We start from the raw sequence: 24,932 nt of genomic DNA, 5'->3' as shown, positions 1-24,932 counted from the left end.
TATGCACATTTACACATACTCTAATCTTACTCTATTTAAGTTATTGTGCAGAAATTTGGGGCAATAATTACAAAACTACACAACAAAAAAAAGCAGTAGGTTTGTAGAAGTTGCTAACTGCTGGTCTAAGCAAACATAATTAGGAACTAAAACATTTTTGTCAAAGTTTCAGGGTGTTTTGGTTCAACTGGGGACCAAAATTGCAGCATTTGTTACATTTTCAGCTGCTGCAGATCGCTTTCACGCAGTCAAACCAACCAAACCAATTGAAACAGCTGTTCCCCTCCTCGACTGTGGGGGCGCTGCACCAAAATCTACTGAAGGAAATGACACAAAACCTCTGAAGAAGACATGATCGAAACTTCCTTCTTTACAAAATGTGAACAAAAATTAGGTAATTCCAGATTTTAGTAGTTGTAGGATTTCTCTTTTGGCTTTGGTAAAAAAAAACAAAAAAAAAAAACTGCAAGCTATTTCACAGCCAAAACACAAAATCTTACCAAGTAATTTTAGTCTAGTTTCTAGTGTAAATATCTTACTACACTTGAAATAAGACAAAATTAACTTACAAGTAACTTTTCAGCAAAATACAGGATCTTGTTTTGAGCAATAATTCCTTAATATAAATAAAAAGTTTTGTCTTATTTCAAGTATACTAAGATATTTGCAGTAGAAACTAGAGCAGAATTACTTGGTAAGAGTTTGTGTTTTTGCAGTGTTCTCCCACTAACAGTAGACTCTATGTTCATCGTCTCTGGAAGGAAAACTGGAGAAAATCCATGTATGCATAGAAAAGGTGAACTCCAGCAGAACTACTTCAACTTATTCTTACTCAAGTAAAAAAGTAGCCAAGAAATTACTCAATTAAGAGTAAAAAAAGTATTTGATAAAACATCTACTCAAGTGCTGAGTAACAGATCTAATATCAATCATTTAATATTTCATTCAGTTGGTAGAAAATCCAGAAATTTTACTCAAGTAAAAAGTAAGCAGAATTTTTTTTTGAACTGTTACTCAGGTAATTGAGTAAATGTAACCAGTTACTACCCCTGTATCTCCCATAACTGTTACTCATCTTTAATTCAATAAGATACCAGTCATGTTTGTGTGAAGGTGCAACTTCACACAAAAAAAATCAATCTCCCAGTTTTCAGATTTGTTCAAAGGAGTAAAGAAAAAGAAAGTCTTACATTTATCTAGCCCTGTATAATACGCTATTGTTCTCACGCTTTCATCAATGACCCTATTAAATCTTTTCAACTGCGATTCTTTAGAAAAACCTAAAATGCCGACCAGGATTTTAAAAACTGCTGAGGTAGAAAAAAAAAGCCAAATGAGGATAAATACAAGCACTTCACATTATCATATAATACAGAGATTATAATAAATGATATACTCCAACAATAAATTAACATATTTTCTGGGTAGCAACTGTTCTCCGCTGCATCTAAGAGATTAGAAAGCCGCTAAAATCAATTCAGCTCACCTGTTCAGCCGCAGAAACGCACTCATCTCTCTCACAGCAATTACACGATCAAAGGTGGCTTCGTGAAATCGATGTCTGAAGTAATTGGTCTCAGCTGTTGTGCAACCTTGTTAGGAAACTGTGAGAGTTAACAGTTCAGCTCTCTGATCCGAGCAGGTGAAGCGATTTTCAGCCGTTTTCCTCCCAGTTTTGAGCTATGGACTACCTGCATGTTATTGTTTACGTCTGGAAATTTCGCGCATGCGTACCACGCTGTAGGGCAAAAAGACCATTCTTTAAATTGACACCCATTATATCCGCGCTGGCCGTTAGCTAAATGAAACCTGGAGATGTAGGTGTATTAATTTAGTCCAGTGCGCCACAGCAATAGGAAAAATAACCTATAAAATAACTATAGAACAACTAAAACCCACTATATTTTCTCGCTTTCTCTGTTGGCTAAGCTACACGCAGACTCGTTGCCATAGCAACAGACAACAACGCCCCTTTATGTATCAGGATTCAACACCAAAAAAAACATTCAAACATTTCCCATATAAGTATCAGAACATTCAGTCCATAACAGTTTCATGTTTTTAGGCTCGATGTTTATTTTTGCGATTATCAATAAGTGATCGATGTGTTAGGTTAGCTGCCGCTGCTAGTAGCTAAGCTAACATAGCGGAGGTTGATTAGCCAGTTCTACTGATGATCGGTCAGAGTTGGTGTTAGGTCGCCTGTTTTCATTTTTTAACTGAACCGAAACACTGAATTTCTCATCACATCTACATGATATGGTTATCGTAGCTAACATAAGTACTGCTTTCCTCTCCCTTGCTAGCAACTGATGTTGCTAGTTTTCGCAAAGCACTGCGTCGCTTTTTCTTATATAGGCTATATCAGGCCTACATTTAAGATTTAGCATGTAATATTGATAACTTAACAGAAAAAAACAATGGTAGTCATTGTCAGCAAGCTGTCACTGGTCTTGTATGAAAATTTAATGTGTAAGAACAAGAAGGAAAGAAAGAAAACTGTAATGAGAAACTGAAGACTGATTTCCACAAAATAATTACATTTGGGTAAAAAATTATGCAATCAATTTACCAGATTGAGGTCTAGGCTTTAACTAGGCCACTCCAGAGCTTCCACTTTGTTGTTTTCAAGCCATTTATTTCCAACTGGATGCTGGAAACAAAATATTCTCTTAGATTGCATTCATTTTACCTTCACTTATGTAATATGTTATTTATTCATTAATGTTTAGTTTTTTTTATTTTTAGATTAATCAGTTTTCACTTTAACATTTAGGGGCTTTTGGTACTTTTTTAATTTAAAAAAAAAATCTGTGAAACCCAATAAATGGGTAAAAATATTGAATGCACTTAAACAAAATATTTGCTTTTGTAGAAAATATCACATTAAAGTTATAAAACTTTTTTATGGATTTTGTTGCTTTTCTTACATTTTTTCAGTACAGAAGCTGCCATTTCTAATTATATGTCTCAAAGTGCAGCAGTGTAATATTTATTGCTTTGTTTTATATGAATAGACTGAAAGCTTACATAATTTCCCTTTCATTTTTTATCACAACACTCCTCATGGATCATTGTGTTCTGGTGATGTGAAGATGATTTTGACTTTTCAAACAGATTATGTGCTGAGCTGAAGTCCTTCATGCCAGGAGACAGTAGCCTGTGAGATTTATTTTTATTTTTTAAAGTCAGGCCTCACTGGGTTTGTCATTTCTTTTGATGTCATATCATGCAATGACATTTTAAGGTTAGGAACATGCGCCGTTTTTAGAAGACATCTCCAGAAACCGAATCAAATCCGACATTTTATCAAAAGATCTGATGGGTCAGAACTGCGGAGGTCAATTGAAAATAATAGCAAAGAATACATTTTATTTATAAAGAGCAAAGCGAGAAATGAGAAGAAGTGACAAAATGTCTGCAGCAACGACTCTGAGAAAATCATCCCAACTTTGATTGGGATGCGAGTAAAATGCATAAATTAGCATTTCTTCAAATAATCACCACGTTTAAAAAAAATCTAGTTTTAGTGATGGTTGGTGATTTGTTGTTGTAACATTTAGAAATTTGGAGCTTCTCTTTTCATTGTTTATGCATGAATAAATTTACATTCCGGTTGCGTTTTTATCTGCTGTGTCCAAAATATATTCAGCTTTCACTTAAGAAAATGTAAAAATAAGCAGAGCACTGACTGTATAAACAAGGAAATATGAAAAATAAAGGCTTCATCTGCACGATTTATAATTAATACCTGTGCAGGCTGAAAATCTTTTTTGTTTTTCTTTTATTTATCGCAATCTGTCGCAGTGTTGGTTAAAATGTGTACAAATCATGGTGACTGAGCTTTTACAAAAATCTATTAAAAAAAACTAACATTGTGAAATCCGTGACTTGGTGACAGAATTATGCATAAAGCTTTACAGAAATGCAGAACTTATAAACGCTTTTTTAAAATTACCTAAACTTTTTTAAGACCACAAAAAATCAGATACTTTATTTTTATTGCAAAATACTAAATTATGTTTGAAAAAAAGTGAACAAGTCTGATGCATTTTGTAAAAAAGTTTATTTTAATGATGAATTTATTGTGAAATATTTATAAAATATGTAATTACCTACAGTTGGTTTTGGTTTCAAAAGGTTTATGCTCAAAAAACACGTTTCTCCTGTCTGAATTTGTTTTGATGTCACGTCTCTGTTCTTTTTATTTTTTAAGACAAAACTTGCCCTTAATATTATATGCATAAATTATAATTTTTATATGTTGTCTGTCTGATTACGTATTTTTACAAGTTAAATCAGATTAATCCGTACCAAATGGTAATAAGTTCATAGAAGCAAAAAAAAATATTTGATCCAAAAGTATCTTTTTTTTTTTTTTACAATTTTTATTTCACTGAGACACAAAACTTCTGCACTGAAAACAGATTTAAAGTTTGAAAGTATTCTCCAGCTGCTACATACATGTTTGTAATTTTCTCTAAAACCAACTTCATTTCGTTAAAATGACACTTTTCTTATGAGTTTGGAGAAAATTGAAGCCTGTTTTGATTGTAATCGCCATAAAAAGTCGTAAAACATGGCTGCAGAACAACAGGTTATAATCACAATCAGAACTTCAGCTTATTTAACACAAATGGCGTAGAAGTCTGCAAGCATAAAGATTAAAATTACACCTCTGTGCAGAGTTTGGAGAAATGACAGAATGAAGTTGCTGTAAGGGGCTGCACAGTGGCGCAGTTGGTAGAGCTGTTGCCTTGCAGCAAGAAGGTTCTGGGTTCGATTCCCAGCCTGGGGTCTTTCTGCATGGAGTTTGCATGTTCTCCCTGTGCATGGTGGGTTTTCTCCGGGTACTCCGGTTTCCTCCCACAGTCCAAAAACATGACTGTCAGGTTAATTGGCCTCTCCAAATTGCCCCTAGGTGTGAATGTAGGTGTGAATGTGTGTGTGCATGGTTGTGTGTCCTGTGTGTCTCTGTGTTGCCCTGCGACAGACTGGCGACCTGTCCAGGATGTACCCCGCCCCTCGCTCGAAACGTTGGCTGGAGATGGGCACCAGCAACCCTCCCGACCCCACTGAGGGAAAAAGGGTGCAAGAAAATGGATGGATGGATGAAGTTGCTGTAAAAGAATCATCAGTTTGATTTACTGCTAAACATGGCAGATTGTGATTCTGGCAACCGGAGTCGTTTTTCCTCTTTCTGCCTTAAATGCTTGGCAGGATTTTCAGCAAACGTTTGGCTGATGAGGAGCAAAGGGGAGCAATCCTCCCAGCGTCAGCAAACTTACTTTACATAAACAGCGCAGGGAGTCAAACGCTCCCACTGGGAAGGTTTGGATGTGTTTTGGGGTGAGCCTAATTAAATTTAAGGGCATAAATGGGTAGCTAAAGATACAAAACATGTTGGAAAAGTGGTAAAAGCTTTAATATTTGCTAAAAAGAAGTGTTGCAACCATTTTGATTAAGAAAAACAAAACCAAAGCAACATAGAATGAAAATACGTTTACTAACTTGTCCATTCACAGGAAAAGAAAATGTGAAAGAACATATTTTGATTTTTCTTTTAGTATAGCTCAAAAACTGACAATATAAAAACAAAACATTTTTATCAGATAGATGTAGCTATCCAGATGCGCTATCAGAACAACGGATTGTACAAAAAGAAACATAATGTGGGGAAAAAAAACTGAAAATCTGACCAAAGAAGTTCAAATGTAACATTTTGAGGGCACTGCACCGTTTCCTAGTAACCCCAGCGGAGCCCGGTCTGTTACCTAGCAACCCAAGCGGAACTCCAGCACGTTTGGTCGGCTGCTATTTTTCACTGTTTTGCTTTGTTGTTGACTTGCTATTTAACAGCCATTATCAAAAAATAGTATTTTTGGTCTATTGCAAATATTTTAGCACACTTGAGATAAGACAAACTTACTCACAAATAACTTTTCAACTTGTTTTAAGTCAGTGAAAGTTCTTGTTCCATTGGCAGATTATTTCACTTATAAGAAGACATGTTTCCTATATTATAAATTAAATAATCTGCCAGTGCTTTTTCATCACTGCCAAGGGAATTATTGACTTAAAACAAGCTAACATAACTTGCTGAAAAGTTACTTGTAAGTTGTATTTATTTGATTTTAAGTGTAAAATTGTAGTTGCACTAGAAACCATCCATCCATCCATCCATTTTCTTGCACCCTTGTCCCTCAGTGGGGTCGGGAGGGTTGCTGGTGCTTCTCCAGCTAACATTCCAGGCGAGAGGCGGGGTCACCCTGGACAGGTCGCCAGTCTGTTGCAGGGCAACACAGAGACACACAGGACACACAACCATGCACACACACACACACACACACCTAGGGGCAATTTGGAGAAGCCAATTAACCTGACAGTCATGTTTTTGGACTGTGTGAGGAAACCGGAGTACCTGGAGAAAACCCACCATGCACAGGGAGAACATGGAGACTCCATGCAGAAAGACCGGGGCCGGGAATCGAACCCAGAACCTTCTTTCTGCAAGGCAACAGCTCTACCAACTGTTGGTAGTGCAGCCCCACTAGAAACCAGACTAAGAAAGAATACTAAGATTTCCTGTTTTTGCAGTGCATTTCTTGGGATCTGAGTCTAAATGGAAAGTTTTTTCAGTAAAACCCGATGCTACACGTTTTTCTCCCTCCTCCTCCTCCATCTTGTCCGTTGACTCGAGCTTTTGTTCTCCTCGCTGCTGTTTGCAAATCTGGTTTCTCCAGGCCACTCCAGGGTATTGTTGGTGTTTTGATTTGAAAATCCTCTTTAACAAGGTCAGAAATCAGCTTTGTTCCTTTTTCCTCTAAAATAAGAGCGTGTTCAAAATGGAGTAGCGAGTTCTGCGCTCCTCTCTGAACCAGCTTGCTCTGTAATTGCCCCTCTTGGGACTCAGGCTTCATTTATTGCCCAGTGAGGAGGCAGAATCTGCTGCAGAATAAGTGAAACAATTGAAGGTATCTTAGAAAACAAACTTCTTCTTTTTTTTTTTGTACTGTTATGTCAACAAATCTGTCCAATCCGCCACTAAAACCAAGTTTTCAAGTTGGTTACGTAAAGATTTTAATACACTACGTTTCAATGTAATTGCATGGAGTTACAATCAAAAGAAAGAAGCGAGGCTTTGATTCGTTAAAGCGCCATGTGGTGACTAAACAAATCCCTTTTCACCCACTGGGTCAATTGCTTGTCCAGATTTGCATATTCATTTTCCTAGATTGCGTCGTCTTTCATGTTTGAAGCCAGCTGATAAGGATGTTTTGGTGATTACATGTTGCAGGAAGAGATATTTAAACAAACCCCCACCCATCACACAATACACTACAAGATAATATTCAGAATTTTAAACCTGCTAAGACTTTCCTTTGTTCCTTCCTGGAGTCAGCATGCTGTTCCTGTCATTATGCACAGTAGGATTGTCACTTTTTCAACAAGACATATTCAAATATATACTTAAAGGTACAGTATCATGTATTTTTCAGGCACATAATTCCATTTTGTTGCACATTTAAGTAACTATATTACCTTCAAATATGACTTTGTAATTGGACCTCTGTCTCTTTAAGAAACTCCTACTCTTTCTGAAAGTCTGCTTTCAGGAAGTCATCTCAACATGGCTCCCCTATTAACCCTCTACTAACTGTGGTGAAGCATATGTGGTTAGGTGGCGTTGTTTTAATTTCCAAAGATTTAAAAAGAAAAATCCACCAGAAAACTAAAAATTAGTAATTGTTTGGGGTTTTTGCAGGATATATGATCTAAAAAAAAATAGCCAAACCAACAAATAAATGGCTCACCAAACATAAAACCAACCACCTTCCACAGAAACCTCAGTCCCCTGACCGACATCCAATAAAAAACCTTTGCAGTAATTTGTTTTTTGTTCATTTCTAGCATTAACTTTTTTGGCATTTCAGGCATTCCATACAGGGAAGCTGGATCCCTACCTGTGCCAGCGCAGATTTGCTCCACAAAAAAATTCATCTAATCATAAAGCCTAACTTGATTGACTTTATTAAATCAAGACTGGATCCATCGTTAAGTAGGCGTCCCACATTGATGTAATAATAACCTGCGTTTGTCTGACCTTCAAGTTTGACCTTCAGCCGCTGGGATTATTTCTGTCTCTCTTCAAATCACCTTTACAGTGATTGGAAGAGAAGAGAGAATAAGTCAGGATGCAGAATTTTGAAGGATTTAGAGGGATTATGCAAGTAGGAGCCATTTAATGAAATGTCAAAGAAACCAAAGAGCCAATTTTGAAAATTCTCACTCATCCAGGGGACACACTGCAAAAAATACTACCAATTATTTTTAATCTAGAATCTAGTGCAAATATATTAGTACTCTTCAAATAAGACAAAGCTAACTTTTTGAGATGATGGGAGCTTGTTTTAGGTCAATAATTCCTTAATGTGGATGAAAAACAGGAAAAAACTAAAATTAAGCAAATAAAATTGTCTGATATTTATTGTAGATCCAGAATTTTAAAGGGGTTTTTACGACAGCGTATTAGAGCCTTTGTAGATTAAAAAAAAGACAAAATTTCCACCAATAAATCAGAAACTCTGTGATTAATCTAAGAAATTGTCTAGAAAACATTTCAAAATAAAATTTCGACCTTTGAAATTCAAAAATTTTCACTAAGTTTATATTAGTCTAAAAGTTTTTCTGCAAAATTTCCTTTTTTAATAGAAAATGTCAGAGATTACTCTGAAAATTTCTGGGTTTTGAAACTATTACTGAATTTTGTGATAACTCTCAGAAATTTTCTAGAAAACTTGGACATTTTGCAAAAAAACATTTGAATTTCAGAGATGTTCTCGTTTTTTGTAGAAAATGTCTGGTAATAATGTAAAAAATTAACTATTTTTCTACCAAATTTCCTTGTTTTTCAAGAGAATTTCTGAGAATACTCTCAAAAGTTTCAGTTTTTTTTTCATGGAAGATATTTACTACTTGTTACTACTTTAATTTTTCATGTTTGCTGTATTAAATCAGACGTCTAGTTTTCAGTTTCTTTTGGCCTCAACTGAATAAATTTATTTTCAGTAATAAGAACAGGATTTGAGTCATTTTGCTTCAAAATGTTCTCTATATTTAGTCAAGTTTAACAAAGAATAAAATCCGATTTGAGAGCTGCAGAGTTGGCTTTTCAGTAAAAGTCTCTTCATTGGTTATAAAAACACAAATACTTTGTTTACTTTTTCCTGTGTAAGAAAATGACACAATTTTTACTCTGATTACAAATTAAAAGTCTCCATCTGCATCTAATTGGGCCAAAATTTGTTTCATTTCTGAATTGCAGTTGGGCGCTCTTTGGACACCTCGGGTTTAATCCGTCCAAATCCTCTGAATCACAGTTTAGCTCAATAAAACGGATGAAGCTGTGAGGAGCTGTGCTGCGCAGCACAAAGAAACGGTTGGCAGCAAACCGCCACAATTAGCAGCTAAACAGACATTTCAGCAGCAGCAGGCGTCGACTAAACAGAGGCAAAAGCAGAGTAAATGTTGAAACTTCAGCAGGTGGAGCATGCTAATGCTAATGCTAACGTTTCATGACTTGATACTAAATAAGCTACCGGATGCTAGCAAGTTGTTTACAGCTACAAACAACACTAAAGGGGGGTAGACATTTTATTTTTTTACAAAAGTAGCACTACGTCAACATGTTTCTACTCATGTAAGAGTAGAAATACTTCATAAAATTACTCAAGTAAAAGTAAAAAGTACAGCGCAGTAATGAGTAATTTTTTAAAAATTAATAAAAAAAATTTTTTTTTCTTAAATTAATTAAAATTGAGGAAAAAGTTCTAGTTATAAATGAAATAATCTGCAAGATATTTTAATTTAGAAATGACTTATAAAGTTAGGAAAAAACTGGCAGATTATTTCACTTATAACTAGAACTTTTTCCTCAATTTTAATTAATTTTTTTTACTTGAAACAAGCTCCTATATCTTACTAAAAAGTTAACTTTTAAGTTAGTTTCACATTGTAGTTTATTTATAGCAAATTATGATACACTTAATCCAACTGAACTGAAAACTTAACTGGCTGTTAATATGTAAATAATAATTTTTTATAGTAAAATGTACCAAAAAGTTTAAACTTTAGAAAGGAAAAATGCTTTATTTCAGTGTTTCAATGAGTTTCAGATGGAAAATAATTGCAACGATCAGTTTTTGGAGATTGCTGCCGTTAATCTCTGCTGTTAGTAAAACTCAACTGTAATGGCTGAAAACCCAGTAAGTGTTTAATTTGTCATTTTCTCTTCCTGGTTTTATTTCCGCCTACTCCCTCTGCGTCTTGTTCTTGTTCTCCCAGAGTAATTGATGCGATTTGAGCTCTGCCAAATGTAATCTTCTTTTAATTAAGTCGTGCTGGAGACGTCGCTTTCAGACTCTTCTTCTAGTTTTTTTTATAATCTTTTACATGATTTTGGTGTCATTGTTTTCATTATCTCAACTCTTTCCTTTAACTCTTTGCATCTTTCACCTGTAATCTACTCCAGGGTTGTCCAAAGTGCGGCCCGAGGGCCATTTGTGGTCTTCTGGCTGATTTTGTGCGGCCCCCTACTGCATTAAAAAAATTATACAAATATGGCAGATTTAGATGAGACTTTTAATTTGTAATCAGGGTAAAAATTATTACCAGCTTAATTTTTTTTACAAAGGAAAATGTAAAGTACAACAAAAACTATTTGTGTTTTTATAACCAGGAAATTTTTAACTGAAAAACCAACATTGAATTTCAGTAAAATCAGCTTTTATTCTTTATTAAACTTGGCTAAACATAGGAAGCGTTTTGAAAGAAAGTGACCCAAATCCTGTTAATTTTACTGAAAATAAATCTATTCAATTGAACCCAAAAAAACCTGAAAACTATTTTTCTTTAGGAAACATGCAAATCAAAGTGGGAAAAAGTAGAAAATTTCAATGTCATAAATTTTGAGAGTAATCTCAGACATTTTCTAAAAAATAAAAAAAAGGAAATTTGACAGGAAATAATTTATGTCACGAATTTTCTGCAAAAAAGTGAAAATTTCTGAATTTCAAATGTTGGAATTTTTTTAAAGACAATTTTCAAGAACATTTCTGACTTTTTGGCATTTACCCCAAAACACAGCCGTAAAAATCGCTTCCCAGTTTTGAATTTTAATAAATATATTTCTTTTCGATCTGCGTCTCCTGCATTAAGTGTTTCGTTATTTTCTCTCCCTCTTCTGACATGATGTAGCCTCTGCTAAGTGTAATCCTCTTTTAATTAAGACGCGCTGAAATCGTCACTCAGTCTGACATTACACTTTCGTTTTCTTGCCCTCTTATCGTTTTTAACGACTCCGCCGTCATTGTTTTCATTATCTCAACTCCTTCCTTTAAATCTTTCAAACTTTCATCTACAATCTACTGACTCATTCCTGTTTTTTTCTGCTTTTGTCTCTGATTTCTCCTCTGCTGTGCTCCGTCCGTCCTTTCTCTGGCGCTGCAGTCTCAGCACCACGAGGAGGAAAAGCGAGCGCTCAGCCGGGAAATCATTGTTCTCAACAATCACCTCATGGAGGCAAAGATCACCATCAACAAGCTGAGAGAGGACAACGTGAGTAAGCGCCTCTCAGGAACTGATTTCCACAGATTTGAGTTTTCTGAATGAAGCATTTTCCTGCTTCGCCACAAATTAAAAACCCACCTACGGCATATTTTTGGGAGGGGACAGATCTGCGTTTTCTTTTGCTTAGTCAGTGATTTTTTTTTTTTGGAAGCAGAAATGACAACTCTTCAAAAATCTGCTTCCTCCCTCTCACTATTGATGCTTCAAGTCGTCGCCACTGTATTTCTGCAGCATCCTGGATATTTGCGCTTCAAGGTGCCACAGCAGATAGAGGAATTAACTCTAAGCCACTGGGTGTTTTATAGTGATTATACAGAAATCAATGAGCTTCCTCGGGGTGGGGAGAAGTCGGAGTCTGATTCTCAGCTCAAGGGCACATGGCAATCTAGTGCCTCGCTTTCTTTGAAGTGATTTTACTGGCTTTCTGTGTGCAGCCTCTGAGTTCGGTTGGGTCTTTTTTCCTCCCTCTTTCTCCTCTATGGCCCTTATTAGCACTTCTGAGGTACATAGCACTTTGCCAATTCCCCTCGATCCATCTGAGCCAGCAGTTAGGCAGACATTTCCTCCAGAGGGAGAGTGAAGAGAGAGGGAGACGTGCAATGCTTTGACTCCTCGGAGATTGCTTCTGGTTTATTTTTGTCAAACTCGATGCTTTAAATGGGACCTTTTATGTAAAATTCACATTTTGGATGTTTTTATTCTTCCATTTGGGTCCTGGTATGTTTTTTAGAAGCAGTTTTAAGTGTTTTAATAAAAAACACCCGATTAGCTAATGGCTTTTTGGCGTCTGGAAAATGAGCGGTTTCACAAACCTCCTGATTGGTAGGTCACGCTTTGCCGTTACCTAGCAACCAAACTGGAGCTTCAGCACGATTGGTCAGCTGGTTTTACCGCTCAACACTGCAAAAACACAACATCTCACAAAGCATTTTTGGTCTAGTTTCTAGGGCAAATATTTGAAATAAGACAAAACTAACTTATAAGTAACTTTTCAACAATATATAGGAGCTTGTTTTGAATCAATAACTCCTTAATATTGATGAAAAAGTTGTAGTTTCTCTGGCAGATTATTTCACGTACAGCAATTGTTTTGCTATAAGTGACATAATCTGCCAATGGAACTAGATCTTTTTAAATCAATATTAAGAAGTTATGGCTTAAAAACAAGCTCGTATTTCTTTGGTCAGCTGGCTTTACCGCTGTACAATGGCTGCTGGAAAAGACGAGTGTTTTTTGTTATTGACTCGCCATCCAGGTCACTTGCTACAATCTTGTTGGTTGTGCAGGAGGCTCCACTTTTGCTTTTCAAAGACGTGTGGTTGTGAAATTGTGCATTTGTTTGCGTGAGTGTTAACGTTGAGATGTTGAATCAGTAAATTTAAACTATTATTCCTACTGTCATCAACTTTAAATGACTTTAATGCGGTCAATCCAACAAATCTCACAGATTACCGGAATAAAACTGTTACAATCGAAGATAATTGATCTATTTATAGAAAGAATCAACATGTGAGATTGAACCATTTCATGCAAGTGTTTGTTTAAAATGTAAAGTTTGCTTTTGAAAAGCGGCTGGTTGGTAAATATCCGAGCTGGTCTGAAGCTGAAGCACTCAGAAGTGTTACAAGAACCGACCTTTTTAAAACGAACAGACCCACCAGGACAGAAAAGAAGCTGTGAAAAAGCTCATGCATGAACAAAGGCAGAGGAAACCACATATCCCTTCATTATCGTTTGGGAAATATTAATTAAAAACCAAAAAAAAAATCAAGATTTCATGAGACGGAGCGCAGAAGGAGGAATAGTTTTCTCTTGCTTTCTGTTCTGGAGGGCGCAGATAAGTGAATGTGCTGCTTTAAAATGCTTTAACAAGATTAGCAAAGTCTGCTCTGCATAGATAGGAGACGTTCATATTGAGAACTGGTGATCGTTTCAACAGCCTGCAAGCCGCTAATGTCAGACAAGCTACAAAACATGACAGCATAACAATAAATCCACTAGTTTCAGCTGGATTTTATTTTATTTTTCAGAAATTAAATAACTAGTTGAGTCGTTTAGTGTTGGCTTTTATGCACATAATAAATATTTAAATGTGTTAAAGTTGGTTTTGAATGTGGCGATGGTTTTTTCACACTCTAGGAAACTATCAGAGATCCCTCCATTGCTGTAGGGACACAAATTGAGTTTGTCAGTAATTATAAATATCTTGGCTTTATTTTAGATAAAGAGCTCTCTTTTAAAAATCACATAGCAAATTTGCTACAAACACTGAAAATGAAGATTGGGTTTTATTACAGAAGTGGATCTTGTTTCTCTCTTAAAGCTAGAAGTAAACTGGTAGCTGCAACATTCCTGCCACTCCTGGATTATGGAGATGTGTTATATATGAATGCTTCGACCAAATCAATCATTAAGTACTGTTTGTCATTGTGCTTTAAGGTTTGTAACCGGTAGCAGACGTCTCTCACATCATTGTGAGCTGTATGCAAAAGCTGAATGGCCTCCTTTAAGAGAAACAATCACCTGATGATCCTGATTTATAAATCTCTACTCGGCTCCAGCAGACTTCAACTCTCTTTTACATAGATCTGCTAATTCCCATTCTTTAACAACATTTTTCTTTTGCATGTTCCACGTTTCCGAACTGAAAAAGGGAAGCAAGCTTTCAGTGTGATGCTCCTTCAGCCTGGAATCGGCTCCAGTCTGAACTCAAGATGTCAGAACTGGTTTCACTGGACTCATTTTGAGTGATTCTTTAAAAACAGGCAACGAGATTCTTTTAAACAGTGTCGCTGTTTTTAAATTGTTTTATACTGTTTTATACTTGTGCATATGTATTAATCAATTTTGTTTTGTAACCAGGTTGCTGTGCATTGCAGATTTCTGCCCACCTGGTTAAATAAAGGGGAATTTTTTTTTTTTAAAAGTCTGAGTGATTCCAGCAGTTTCTGTTTTATCCATTATCAAACCAGATTAAATGTGTTTGAGTCACTTTTCACCTTCTTCTGTTGATACTAAGTGAAATGATCCCTCAGCATGATGCTGTCACCACCACAGTGAAAAAACACAAAGTCCTACCAATTACTCTTGTTCTAGTTTCTACAGAAAATATCCCAGTACACTAAAAATAAAAATAAAAACTAACCTACAAGTAACTTTTTAGTAATATATATGAGCTTGATTTCAGTTAATATTGAACTGGTTCCATTGGCAGATTATTTTCTTAAGATTAGACATTTTTCCCATGTTATAAATTAAATAATCTGCCAATAGAACCAGAAATTTTTCATAAATATTAAGGAATTATTTACTTAAAACAAGCTCCTCTGTCTTGCTGAAAAGTTGGTTTGTCTTATTTCAAGTGTATTCAGATATTTGCACTAGAAACTAAATCAAAAATACTTGGTAAGATTTAGTATTTTTGCAGTGTACTTTGTACCAGTTATTATGGCTGCTGGTTTTAAAGGAGCAACAAGTTTGATGTTTTATTTTTCCCCAACTGAGGCAGCAACAGCAAGAGACGAGCCATAATTTATGTAACAACGATAAAAACAATACAAACTTTGGTTTTCAGTGTTTAATAACATTTATTTATGTTTTTGTTGCTGAAAATACTAAGAAAAGCAGATTTAGAAAAAAATAACATTCTGGTTTTGAAGAAAAGTCTGAATTTTGACTTTAATCTCACATTTCTGACTTTTTTTCCTCAGAAGATTAAAGTCAGAACTCTGCAAGATTTAAAAATCCCTTTCCTATCGAAATCAGACTAAAATATGGCAATATTTATCTTATTATCGAACAAAACATCTTCATAAGTTTTTTGCAGAAGAAAATATGATGAAGGTATGTAAACGTCTGATTTGCACTGATGAAGATGAAGTTATTTTATAGATTTCTAATCATTCAATGCTTGTTACCATGGAGACAAGCATGTTGGAGAACTTCCTGAGTATTTTCAGTGATCTTTTGTCTCTTGCAGGACCTGTACAGGAAAGACTGCAACCTGGCCGCCCAGCTGCTGCAGTGCTCCAAGTCTCACTACAGATCTCACAAGTCATCTGAGGTGAGCAAATGTGCATCGAAACAAGGCAAGCAGGACTGAAAAACTTCCAAAACATAGAAAATGTTCTCCATGTCGATTAGCAGCTTCTAATTGGTGCGCAAATCAGTCTGGAGTTGTTTCTGTGATCAAGAGAGAGAGCTGCTGAGCCAAATTGAAACCTTGATGAGTGGATTTCACAAAGAGACGGAGCGACGGCGCTCTTGGCCTCTTCAGTCAGACTGATGGAGGTCTGCTGTCTGAAGAGGCGTCTGCATAATGAATCAGCAAATAAAGGGCTGTTTACAGACAGCAGCTGATGCACAGGACATTAAAACAGAAGCAAAGACGAAGGTTGAAAGCTGTCTGGCTCTGCATGCAACATAAAAAACGTTAAAAAGGAATTTCAATCTCTAGTTTCTCATGCAAACATCTTGGCACAGTTGAAATGAGAAAACTAATTTATAAGTAACTGTTCAAAAAGATTTGGGGCTGGTTTTAAGTCAAGATTATTTCACTTATTTCATGTTAAAAGTGAAATAATCTGTTTTTGTTCATATTAAGGAATTATTTTCTAAAAACAAGCTCCTGAAAAATCACAAGTTTTGTCTAGTAGTTACATTTACTGTAACGTTTTGGAAAAAAATGTGCTTTAAGGAGTATTTTAATGGAATACATCCAAAATAAATAAACAGAAACAACAAATAAAATCAATTATGAAGTCTCTGTAAATAAAATTGTCCTTCATAGAAAGAGCAAGTTGAGACCAAAACTCCAGACTGGAGTTTTATAATCCAGTTTTTGGTAAAAAGAGAGAAAAGCGATGCATCATGCAAATGGAAATTATTGAGCTTGTTTTAATTTATAGAGCAATTAATTGATTTATTGCTTGTTGCACCAGACTTTACCAACACAGAGTACAGAAAAGTGAAGTGGAAGTGAAATTGCAAACTGGTTTCAAAACTACAAATCTGACAAAGTGTGTCAGGCTCAGCCTCCCTGGATCAAAACTTGTTGGATCCATGTTTTTCTGCAGTTATAGCTGCAAACTTCTGGCGTTTGTCTCATCTATAGATTGAAATGTTTGCCCACTTTTCTTTACAAAAATCTCTCAATCTCTGTCAGATTAGATGCAGAAGATTTGTAAACATCAAACTTTCCAGATCGCATGACCCACTTTTTACCTCAGTGTCTGATCTCTGGTTATGGAAAGATCCAGATTTTGAGTGGAACTAATGACTAATTTCCTTAAAAATAACAAAATTGATCAATCAGTTTATGGTTTCCTGTTCCATTCCGGTTGGAATCACACTGCAATACTTTGTGATTGTTAATTAAGATGTGATTTAGATAGGACACAATGCTGAGTTGGCTCGCTTGCAGAGCAAACTCCACATTATCATACGCTGCTCGTTCAAAGCCTCACCTACTTTCCATCTCTGTTCCCTGTGGGAGAGTCAATAGCTACTAAAAATAGCTCCAACTTTAAAAATGCAGCTTATTTCATGCAAGCACCAGCATCTATTTCTTAACAGAGCCAGAAGAGACAGTTTTTTTAAGCCCAGCTTGAGACTTAGACCACCAGTTTAATTTAAATATGACTTGGTCCCTGAGGAACCGATATCTGAGGTTTTTTTGATGGCAGATAGAAGAAAGAGACACTGAGAAAATACAAAGAGAGGGGGAGTGAGGGCGTCTCGGTTGAGAAGGCAATGAAGCTACAGAGAAAAGATGAAAGGATAAAAAAGAGGGGAAGAAGAAAGAGGCTGGTGTGGCAGCAGAAGTTTCTGATCAATTTATTGGCTACAAAGAACCAGCAGTTTTTTTCTAATAAGCACAAACTGAGAGAGAAAAAGAAAGTTTGAAGAAACAATTTAAAAAGACTTGGGCTGTTAGTCAGAACTACTTTTTAATTGAAGCATAGCTAGATGTGTTTCCATTAACACAAATTGCACAAATTGGAGTTACAAAAATAAATTTGCTTAATGAAAACACGGCAATTTCGAAAAAAGTCAAGTGGAAGACGGCAAGAAGTTGTATGAGGACGATTAAAAAAAAAAAGTCTTATTACATGAACAAACTCATTTTGATTAGAAAGGTGTGCAGGGCGGGGCAACGGGAGGGACCTCCTGGTTGGGCAAGGAACCCGAAATAACTGCTCGCAGTTCTAGTTTTGATTGTGTTTACATATTTGTTGAAACTGTCACTATATTATGACAGTTTGGTTCGAGACAAATTATCTGTGAAAAATTCAAGTTCCTCTACCTTCTCCCAGTACCCCCAGTGCTGCCTAGAAATGAGCAATCAGAGCCCGGAGGCAGGTCTTAGCGATGTCAATCACAATCTTGTATGGCGCTGCTCACTTTTCCCCATCAGCAGAGCCTGTTGTGAATGCTCAGGCTAGCTAGCGTAGCCGCCGATGACAGGAGATAAACTGTTTTCCTGTAAGAACAAGTTGTTTCTTCACCATATCACATTTAGCAGCATGTACATGAGGCTGAGTGACAGCACCAAGATCCTCCTCCTGGTTCTGATTGGTTGGTTTTGGTCGGGAATGGTGTATTTCTTTAAATGGCAATAACAGCACATGGAGACGGTGGAGGAGATCAATCTTTTCACAGATTATCTGACTCTAACTGTCACGACATGGTGGCATTTTTAACAAATATATAAATAAACATTCTTTATAAAGCTTACAGCAGCTTTAATTGAAAAACCGCAATTGCAAAATTGTGTTTTTTTGACAAACGCAGCTAATAAAACAAGTACAAGAAAAAAGTGAAGTTATGTACAAGTTTTTGGAAAAGAAGACAAACCTCAGGAGTTACAACTATATCAAAACACTGATGTGAATCTAAATTTTAAACCCAAATTTCTTTGGCTTCTCTTCCTTAGCTGCCGCTGGACTTCCAGGAACGCATCAGCTCCTACATGGAGAAACATAGCCGGGGTAGAGGAGCCACCATAGCAATGTGTCACCCTAACTACCCTGAAGAAGTGCCCACAGCCGTAATTGCCAAGGTCCTGGAAAAGCCTGAACCTGGAAGAGATTCCCCTGTAACATGTGCCACAACCTCCCACGTTCAGGATGGAGACTTTCTAATAGGAACAGGAAGCAACGATCACCTGAACCGCCGCATTTCGTACAAGACATCGGACCTGTACTGCAGCGACACGGCCTTGTATTGTCCTGAGCGATGGCAAGACACAGAACGCAGGCAAAGCGTTGACCTGCATGGCACTGCCCTGCTTCAGCTGCACGCCCAGACCTCCTTAGAGAGTAACCCAGATGACGATCCTTTCCAGTCCGGCAGCTTCTCCCACCATGACCCCCCAGCGTCTTTCCACCACCACGACGAGTTTGGCACTGGCAGCTTCCCTGCCTCGAGTTCGTACTCCAGCTTCAGCCTCGCATCGGATGAGAAGGGCGCAGTTAGCGGTGGTTGTGGGCGCACTGCCAGCAGCACCTTATCCTCGTCCCACCAGGGTCTCTACATAGATTGGCGAGATGGTGGCAGTGGGGACTATGAGCGTAAGAGCTTGTCTTCGTATGACAAAGAAGTTCCCGGGTTCTCCAAGTCGCACAGCATTCAGCATATGGTGACCTCTAGGAGTCCCCAGAAGGATACGTCACCGTCGTACACAAGGACAGCTTCGTGCTTCAGTGAGCCATACCACTCGAGCTCCCCTCGCCTCGCCTCGTCCCACAGCATGGGGTCTACAACTGGACTGGGCCAGGCTCAAGGTGGAGCTTTGGATAGTCGAAATGACGTACCTGAGGATGATTTGAGTGTCCGCTGGAAACAGCTCAGCGTGGAGGACATCCACACTTTCTCATCTTATCGCAACATTGCAGGGCGGATCTCACCGTACAGCTTCTCTGAGAGACAGTTTGCAATGGGCCCTTCCAGTAAACTCAAAGAGTCTCTCTACAGCAGCTTCCAAGAAGGAGATGACGTCTTCCACAGCCACGTGCTTGACCAGTGTTTTTCTATGGGCTCCCTTTCACCCAGCCACAATCCGAAACCCAAGGAGCATCGCAAGTCAGAGAAAACCTCTGTGCTGTACCGAGCCAAGAATGACAGTCAAGACTCTGAGGGAAGTCTGTTCCTCTCAGGAAGCTCTAAAGACAAGGAAAGCAGTGGGGCTGCAACAACTGCGAACAGTGCAAAGAAGGACTACGTAAACCTGAGCGTGGACAGCTCGGCCGAGTCCTTACACCACAGCTCACTGGAGGCCTCGAGTCTTCAGCACTACCCAGCGCCGAGGCCAACGATCCGTCCTCGCCCGAGTTCCAGTTCCGCTCTCAGCGTAGGCCCCGCGCTCCCAAAGAAGACTTCTCCAAGGTACCAAAAATTTGGGAGCACAGGATTGACAAGGAAGGACAGCTTGACCAAGGCACAGCTCTATGGTACGCTCTTGAACTGAGTGCGCAAGAGAGGCGTCAGTTTATGCATGCCGATGACGATGAGTCCATACTGTTCTGCACTGTCAGTCTCCCCTAAAACGAACTCATTCGTGCGATAAGGTGTTAAGCTGTTGTCCCTTTTTGTATCTTAGCCAAGGCACGCGTCATGCAGTCTGTAACATGTTTTCTATTGTGCATCTTGATACACTGTAGCAATCAGATATGCCAGCTGTAAAGAAAGTTTTATTCATAATTTATTTTCCAGGAATGGCCACCAGTATGCTGCTAGCACAGTGAGGAGCTAAACACCAACAATGTCATCAAAAACTCTCATTCAACACTAAAACCGGCACAAATCGGAGATGAATTATAACTTCTGCTTCCGTGATGTGCAGAGGCATGCGTCTGCATGCTATAATTGTGCAAGCCTCACTTTTCTCCACATAATTGATGTTTTGCTGGGGAGAGGTTACCTACACTGCAGTAGTAACCCTTTCAAAACAACACCGCCTGTCATGCTACTTGAGGTCTTTAAGTTTTTAAGCTGAACTTATGGAAATTAAAATACTCGTAAACAAGCAAACAGCAGCTTCAGACACTCTCCTCCCTTCTTCTTTTGGCTCAGACATGAAGACAAGTGCAAACAGAAAGAAAGTGATCTGCAGACATCAGATGTTTTGTAATGAAAAATGACAAAATTGATGTAAAAAGAGAGTATTTTCTTACCTGAATAACATTATGCTCACAAACAACGCACATGCAGAGTCGTTTGTGAGCATAATGTGTCAGAGACAATGGTCTGATTGGTCAGTGGTGGTTTTCCAACAGAGGAGGTTGTTTTAAAGGGTGAGAATCAGTCCATTCATTTATTATGTTTCATACTTTATGCCTTTTATGATGATAATGGACAACATGTGTTACAGAGTGTCTTATTTACTCATGTTAGCAAGAGATCTATGGTGTGTTGTACACTGTGCTGACTGTAAGCTGTTAAAAATCTTCAGCTGGAATTTATTTGTCATAAACATTATTTGTCATAAACAAATAATGCATGTTTCATTAAACAAAAAGAAAAGCCGAATTAGTTTGCACAGGCACATTATTAGAAAAAAAGTTGTTGTTTTTTAAATTGCTTTATTTAGCATTTAAATTTTATATATATAAAAAAACATTTATTCTCCTTCAAGCTACATTTAAAACTTGAATACTGAGATAATTAATTGTCTGATGAATAGATGATAGGATAAAAATAAAGTTAAAAATGCACTAGTGAAACGATTTATCGATTCATTAGAAATAACTAAAGTGCAGTGGAAACAACAAATTTGACAATGTGACATTAAGTCAGGCTAAACCGTCCCTGTTTTGTGTCAGAAACACCAGTGATTTCTAAAATAATAATTTTTTCTTTAAATTTAGAAGTTTACTCACGTTTCCTAGAACAGTAGAAAGCAAGACTTCTGTTAATTTGCTAACAGCAGAGCTAATATTTTGTTCAGCTCTTTAGCAGGTTTGCTGACTCTGAAGAGATTTAACTCACTTAGCTTTCCCTACATGGATTTAATTGAATTTATAAAGTGCTAATTTGTTGCAACACATGATGTGTTATGAACACCTGATTGAGTTTAGCGCTTTAGCATTAGCTTCTGACAGATACATTGTTGGCAGCTTTCGCGTTTGTGGAACTTGTAGAATTACCAGTGATTTCTAAATTAATAAAACAAATTTTCTTCAAATTTAGAAGGTTACTTACATTTCCTGGAACAATGGTAAGCACATTTCTGTTAATCTACTAAGAGCAGAGCTAATTTTTTTATTTAGCTCTGTAGCGTTTTTGCTAACTTTGAAGGCATTTAGCGCATTTAGCTTCCCCTACATGGATTTAATTGAAATTCTAAAGTGGAAATTGTTGTAACACATGTTACAACTAATAACATGCATTGAGTTTAGCACTTTAGCATTAGCATCTGCTAAATACCTTTAGCATTAATTAGCACTTTAGAGTTAGCGCACCTAACTTTTTCATTAGCAGTACATCAGTTCTGGAATTTAGGAAACAATAAATGATTTTTGATATTCTGTTAAGACCTAAAATAGGGAAAGTTAAGTGATTTGAGGCCAGAAAGTGAGAATAAAATAGTTTCGTAATGCAGCGTGCATTAACTTTTGCGTTTAGCTGCAAACAAAACAAATAATAGCACAGTAGGAATATAAATATAAGATGCAGGAGTCTGATTTTATACGGCTGGAGTTTTTCATATTTTTATATCAAAATTAAATGTTGAATTTGGTGGCTGTACGGCACAGTAGTTAAACCAGGACACTTTGCCTTAACCTCTTTCACTAGACAAGCAGAACGGTTTCCTGTACAGACTCCAATATGCTGTGTACATACTGTATATCTGAGCTTCTGTCTCTGTATGTAAACATCTTTCCTGCATTTCTTCTTCCTGTCTGCAAGAACTCAAGGCAGATTTTTCAAGGATCAAACCTGCTTCAAACAGAAGACGTGTTTATCTGAAATATTTCTTCTGTGCTGGTATGACATCCAACACTGTTGCCCACTGTAAGCCAAAGCAAAAGTGCAGCTACATTAACGTTTCAGCCGATTCCTGTACTGATAGTTTCGCCCAGATTTTCCCCATCAAACCTGTAAAAAGATGAACTGGTTGAGTCTTCAACCGTAGAGTCACTGTGTTGCTTTAAACCAGCATGCCCAGTTAGGCTAAACACTGTGAGAAAACAAAACCAGATGCAGTATAAACAAAAACAGATAGGCATGTTGTCCTGTTGCAAAAAAAGTAAAACAAATAAAAAGAAAATAAATATATGGTTAAAGAGAAGAGCTGGATTCTTTTGCTGTGCAGTTTCATATTAAAGTTTGCAAAGTGTCAAGGGTGCGACATCAGTTTTCTTCCTCCGTTGATGTTGCCACTAACTTCGCCCTTGATTTGTGATGGACGGATTTTATTTTGGATGCCTCTACCTCCTTAATTCACAGAGATCTGAGAACTGATTCAAACCATCAGAGATGTTTTCAAGATTTTGTACGACTCTGAAACACAGAAATCCTTCCAAACTAGAGTGATGTATAAATAACAAGATGGTGGAAAATATGAATGACTGCAGAGGGGATGATATTTTTGTTGTTGACACAATGTACAAAAGCAGATATTACATATATATAATAACTTATACCTATATGACTATTTTTATCTAGTTTTAGTTGATGTTATATTTACTGAGCATTTTGACCCTGAATGATGGGACTGAAGCGGTTCTGTTCTGTCCGACCTCCAGCCTGGTTCTGTCGTCTAAACGTCAACATGTGTTTGTCTGACGCATGGTTATTGATTTTTTCTGTATGTTTATTTACTTAATAAAGATGAGTGTTTGGAAAAAGGTAATTATTTCACATGGTTTGTCCTTTAATGTAGATTTTTATTACAAGAAAAAGTTTATTTCCCCAACAAAAAAAATCACAAAATGTAGTTTATTGTGTGAAAACAGAATGTGAAATGAAAATAATTAGTTTGATGAGTAAAACATTTCTCTTTATCTTTTATTTTACAAAAAACGTGGAAAATGCATGGGGTTAAGTTAGAGCATTTTACAACATACAAATAATTTTAGGAGGTAGAAATCCACAGTAGACTTAAATACGCCAACAATCTTTCTGCAGGTTGTTCTGTGGTGGTGTATTAGGGCCATCATGGGCACAAAAAGATAAAAAGAGGAGAAAATTCATGCCAAAAAACTTTAAATTTCAGATGATTCTCAAAAGGTTTCTAGAAAAACTTGGGACATATTTGAATTTCAAAATCCAAATAAAGCCGAATTATTTTTTAAACTTTTGGACCTCAGAAATATCCTTTTTTCTAATTAATCTTTTTAGCAGATTTTTTACTTTTTAAACTTAGAAATGTCCTAATTGTTTTCAAAATTATTTCTTAGATTTATCTCAAAATCTCTGAGGTTTTTATTCTCATAGAAATGTTCTTGTTTTTTTTCCTGGAAAATATATTAGATTAATGTAAAACTTAATCTAATACATCTGAGATTTTTCTAGCAAATTTTCATCTTTCCAAACTCAGAAATTTCCAAAATTCTGATATTAATCTGAAAATTTCTGAGTTTTTTTCTCTCTCTCTCAAATTTTCAACTTTTGTAGCTCAGAAATGTCCTTGTTCTTTCTTAGATTAATCTTAAAATTTCTGAGTTTTTTGACGTAAATATACTCCTCCTTCTATCTTCCCTAATATGCCATCGTATTTTTGTCTTTGCACACATTTTAGAGTGAATCTGAGCATCTTTGTCCAGTTCAGTGCCAGATCTTGATTTCACCTGCCCAGTCACAAGTGGCCGCCATCGCAGGAAGCACAGGATGCGGCGAAACGCACATGCATGGCTGGCTGTGCGCCTGGATGGCGTCCAAAGCGCGAGTGCTTTGGTAGTCGTAGAAGTGGGCCGAACCGGTGGAGCTCCCCGAGGCCAAGATGGCTCCATCCAGGGAAAAGCTGCAGCGGACGGCATAACCCTCCACCTACAACCACATTCATGTTGTAAAGCATCAAACCTCCATTCAAACGTGGTTTTAAAATCAGCAAGTTAGAAAAAAAAATCTATTTTTCTTCATATTTCTTGAGTTTTTAGTTTGTTTTCTTAGTTCTCAGTTGTTTTTTTTACCACAAAGCTGAGGCAGATTAAATTGGCTTTAACATCTGAGTTTCTTTGGAAATATTTACAATTTAAAATTCAAAATAGATCCAATCTACCTATGACATTTCAGGGTTACTGCTTGTTTTAAACTTTTGTGTTTTAATGAAAAATATGAAATGTTTAGCAAGTATTGTTTTT

General features: G+C 36.9%; 2 protein-coding genes and 1 long non-coding RNA gene across 4 annotated transcripts in view; 1 reads left to right on the top strand and 2 right to left on the bottom strand.

The window, feature by feature from the left end:
• Nucleotides 1-4,855, bottom strand: part of LOC145550032 (uncharacterized) — a 49,960-nt gene extending 45,105 nt beyond the window's left edge. Inside the window, exon 1 of the long non-coding RNA XR_014085872.1 lies at nt 1,487-4,855. This is a non-coding gene — a long non-coding RNA (uncharacterized LOC145550032). The remainder of the gene's footprint in view (nt 1-1,486) is intronic.
• begain (brain-enriched guanylate kinase-associated) overlaps nt 1-23,482 on the top strand; it is a 46,334-nt gene extending 22,852 nt beyond the window's left edge. For both annotated transcript variants that reach the window (XM_008399916.3, XM_081603356.1), the window contains 3 exons: nt 11,509-11,616; nt 15,608-15,691; nt 18,563-23,482. In XM_008399916.3, coding sequence (XP_008398138.2) covers nt 11,509-11,616; nt 15,608-15,691; nt 18,563-20,095 — 1,725 coding nt within the window. In that variant the 3' untranslated portion in view covers nt 20,096-23,482. The remainder of the gene's footprint in view (nt 1-11,508; nt 11,617-15,607; nt 15,692-18,562) is intronic.
• Nucleotides 23,483-23,616: 134 nt separating this feature from the next.
• wdr25 (WD repeat domain 25) overlaps nt 23,617-24,932 on the bottom strand; it is a 35,314-nt gene continuing 33,998 nt past the window's right edge. The window contains exon 7 of the mRNA XM_008399914.3: nt 23,617-24,618. Within this exon, the coding sequence (XP_008398136.1) occupies nt 24,397-24,618 (222 nt within the window). The 3' untranslated portion in view covers nt 23,617-24,396. The remainder of the gene's footprint in view (nt 24,619-24,932) is intronic.

The sequence above is a fragment of the Poecilia reticulata genome, chromosome 22, assembly GCF_904066995.2.
Source record: "Poecilia reticulata chromosome 22, P_reticulata-male-v2, whole genome shotgun sequence".
Taxonomy (NCBI): Eukaryota; Metazoa; Chordata; class Actinopteri; order Cyprinodontiformes; family Poeciliidae; genus Poecilia; species Poecilia reticulata.
This window is presented reverse-complemented; position numbering and strand designations above follow the sequence as displayed.